Source organism: Cibotium barometz, chromosome 54, assembly GCF_041138505.1.
Source record: "Cibotium barometz isolate CiBa-2024 chromosome 54, ASM4113850v1, whole genome shotgun sequence".
Lineage (NCBI taxonomy): Eukaryota > Viridiplantae > Streptophyta > Polypodiopsida > Cyatheales > Cibotiaceae > Cibotium > Cibotium barometz.
The window spans coordinates 26,270,115-26,273,491 of NC_141099.1; the positions used below are offsets into that span (position 1 = coordinate 26,270,115).

The 3,377-nt window shown below is 43.0% G+C and overlaps 1 protein-coding gene across 1 annotated transcript; it reads right to left on the reverse strand.

Annotated features, from left to right (window-relative positions):
• Positions 1 to 394: 394 nt before the first annotated feature.
• Positions 395 to 1,423, reverse strand: LOC147607992 (uncharacterized). The gene is made up of 3 exons (XM_086789665.1): positions 1,292 to 1,423; positions 1,083 to 1,198; positions 395 to 667 (listed from the first exon to the last, which is right to left on the reverse strand). Exons 1-3 carry the CDS (start codon positions 1,380 to 1,382, stop codon positions 482 to 484), a joined length of 393 nt encoding a protein of 130 aa, XP_086645791.1. The 5' UTR covers positions 1,383 to 1,423; the 3' UTR covers positions 395 to 481.
• Positions 1,424 to 3,377: the final 1,954 nt, after the last annotated feature.

The window sequence follows — 3,377 nt, forward strand, 5'->3', positions numbered from 1 at the left end:
CGGCCGGCCGTTTGCGGCCAAAATTGTATTGCCTTCGGGCGGGAAACCAAGCCATCTGAGGACGGGCACAAATGTTGCTCATGGGTTTGGGGCTGGGAAGGGGGCGGTCGGCCCAAGTTCAAATCCCCACAGGCTCCCTGGTCTGTTAGCGGCCAAAATTGTATTGCCTTCAAGTGGGAAACCAAGCCCACCGTCGTCAGGTGGGAAACCAAACCATCCGGCGGTGGGCCCTACTACAGAAGGATCTACTCAGGGGAAGGAAAAACAAAAACTCCACAACCTTTCTTTTCTCCTCCTGATATCATTTTGTTTCAAATAAAAAGCAATGTATATGGCAACAGTACTTGGATTTGGAATTTTGTTGGGGAAGCGGTGGGGATCCATACTTTGGCTTGTTTTGCTTTGTCAGTGAGTGCTTCTGATCCTCTTGTAGCTGCTCTGATGATAAGTACCAAAAATATATTTGGTTTAAATCTTTAGATCAACGGTGTGGTGGCTGTTTAGGGAGCTTCTCAGCATCTATTAGCTTGCTTGGTATGTCATTGCTGATTGGGTTAGGACCAGAGGGGACCTCATGCAGCATGTGAAGCCCTCTCTTCAATTTAATGCTGCTTCTTGAAGATCTCTTTGATGGCTTCTGTTGTCTCAACTTCCTTAGCATATGTACCTGCCATTCATTAATAAAAAATCAAATTTATTGTTGAGATGGACACGTGTTGTGTGTGTGTGTGTGTTCCTATATCAAATTTCTTTGTGGAGGTGTATCCCTCCAATGTGTGTGTGTGTGTGTGTTTTTTTTTTCTATATCAAATTTATTGTTGAGGTGCATCCCTCTAATGTGTGTATTCTGTGTGTGTGTGTGTGTGTTTTCCTGTTCCTGTTCCTGGATTGAGTCTGTGTTCCTGTTCCTGTATTGTGTGTGTGTATGTAGCATGCTTAACAATTCCTCTAATAATAGAAATAAGATAAACTTGGGATCATAGCACATCAAAAATTGCAACAAGACTAAGATGTTGTTGCTAAATTGCATAAGATTATTTCTAAAGGAAAGCACAGGATGAACCAATCAATGATTAGACTACCTGAGTGTTATCAGCTGGCTGCCCCTTACTCAGCAAGTTATGCTTTTGTACAAAAAATTGCTCGCTCGACTCCATTATGAAAATAGAGCGCTCCATTGGGGGCAAATTGGATATGCCTGCATAACTCATTTGGCCAAGCCTTAAGACCTGGGTTAAGGTACTAATTAATGTAATTAAAGCTACTTGCCATTACAAGAAAAGGAATCTACCTGCTGCTGGTCTCTCAGCTACACTTGCAATAATCAAGCACATTGCAAGAAGCGCAATCACTTCCTGCTGCAGACGACGTGCCGTCTGCATACTGAACTCATCTGTGATTAAGCTTGTAGAAGATTAAGTGTAGCATTCTCACATCAAAAGATGAACCCACATGCAACTTCTGATATATGAGCACAGGGGGCTCTTGCAGAGGTCAGGTTGTTGCAGCAGGAAGAAGGCGTATGAAGTAGGAGCATTATTCACAAGGTGCCCAATGAAGTTGTAAGGGCAATGGGAAGGGTTTGAAGCAGAGGATTAAGTGAGCAAGTGGGCTTGGCAAGGGAAAATATTCTGAGAGAAGGACGTTATCCCACATGCATGCAGCTTGCGCGATGCGAGAAGGCTGATGATACAAGGGTACAAGGCTGGAGTGATGGTAACATTGGTGGTGGAAAGGTAACCTTAATACTGGATGTAGTACAAGCAAGAGGACAGGATAATAAGCTAACGAAACACCCGAGGATGTCTGCAGAGGAGAGAGGGAGGGAGAGAGAGAAGACAAGATCAGAGCGGAATAGCGAGCACGAGAGAGAGAGAGAGAAGATATCAAAGACAAGATCACTTGTCAGCCACTTAACTACACACACAGCCTTCACCATTATATCATATGTATATTTCTCTCTAGTCTCGAAACTAGCTGCCCCCTCCTTTGGCTACTCCAACTTCCAAGTTCCCACACCGTGACAAGAGTTTTTCTGCATGGGCACACGTTTTCATGTGCTTTTTGCGAGTCCCTTTGTGCTTTTGTCGAACTTCCCCCATGCATGACTCTCCCAAATCCAATGGAAAATAATACATCCTTAAGGCCCCTTTCATAAATATCCGCAATCAAGTGTAGAGTTCCGGTCTACTTGACCCCTTATCAACTTGACCCCTTTGTAGTGCTTAAGCAACAACTCGACTCCTTATCAACTTGACCCCTTTGTAGTGCTTGAGCAACAACTTGACCCCTTTGTAGTGCTTAAGCAACAACTTGACTCCTTGTTTGTGCAAATATGCGTTCATCACACGACTATCCCCTCCCCACTACGAGTGAAGCAAAGGTGATGATGTGGAGTCTAGTCACAACCATGTTCAATAGAAAATGTGATCGACAAGAATTTCCCAACCTGGCAACCTGACTCCTTTGTAGTGCTTGGAAAAATATGCATTCACAACCATCCTCGCGGAGGAGTGAAGCAAATGTGATGATGTGGTAGTCTATTCATGGCCATCTTCAATAGAAAGTGTGACCGACAAGAATTCCCTAGTCATGTTCAACAAAAAGTGTAACTTGCAAGAATTCCTCAGTATTATCATGCGACCAAAAGTCGGACTCGGAGAGTTTTGAACCCTCAACCTCTTTTACAACAAAAAGAGCTGCACTAGCCACTTGGTCCACTTGAAATTGCTAAAACTATAGGAAAATTAAAATAGATATAAACTATGTTTGTCTATGGCTTGTGAAGCCAAGCACGAAGAAGCAAACTATGTTTGTTTGTGGTTTGTGAAGACAAGCACAAAGAAGCAAGTGTGGATGCTTGGAGATGGGCTAGATAAGGCTTTTGGGAGGCTTCATCATTTGCATTTGTAGACATTTGTGAAGCCACCCTAACATGGCCTTTAACCTACCCCATTGATGTTATGCCATAATAGAGAAAAGGCCCAATAAAATAACCATTATCATACATACACTTATATATCTATTCACCATACATACATACCATCCACTATCATTCACCAACACTTCCATGAATCACCCATCACACACACATAAACACAAGATTAACCTCGAGTATAACCCACCTATCCATGCTAAGTAGTATGTAGTAACTGTTACCATATTATAGTAGTGATGTGTGTGAACACACTTAGGACCGCCGGGGCACTTTTTCCCTCACTAGGAGGTTTTTTCCCCCGTGCATTGTATATACGCCCATTATCTTCTAGGGCTTGTTATCTTTCATTTTTGGCACTCATAATACACTACTGTGTTGTGCTCAAGCTTCCTCATCTTCTTGAAGTTGTGTGTGCATTCCTGCAACCCTAATTCCAACA

Bases quoted from the DNA above. Each gene is read 5' to 3' on its own strand.
- LOC147607992 (XM_086789665.1), bottom strand. From the start codon at position 1,382: ATGCAGACGGCACGTCGTCTGCAGCAGGAAGTGATTGCGCTTCTTGCA. The intron at 1,199-1,291 runs GTAGATTCCTTT...TGAGTTATGCAG, and splicing joins AGCTGAGAGACCAGCAGCAG to GCATATCCAATTTGCCCCCA. The intron at 668-1,082 runs GTAGTCTAATCA...AATGAATGGCAG, and splicing joins AGCCAGCTGATAACACTCAG to GTACATATGCTAAGGAAGTT.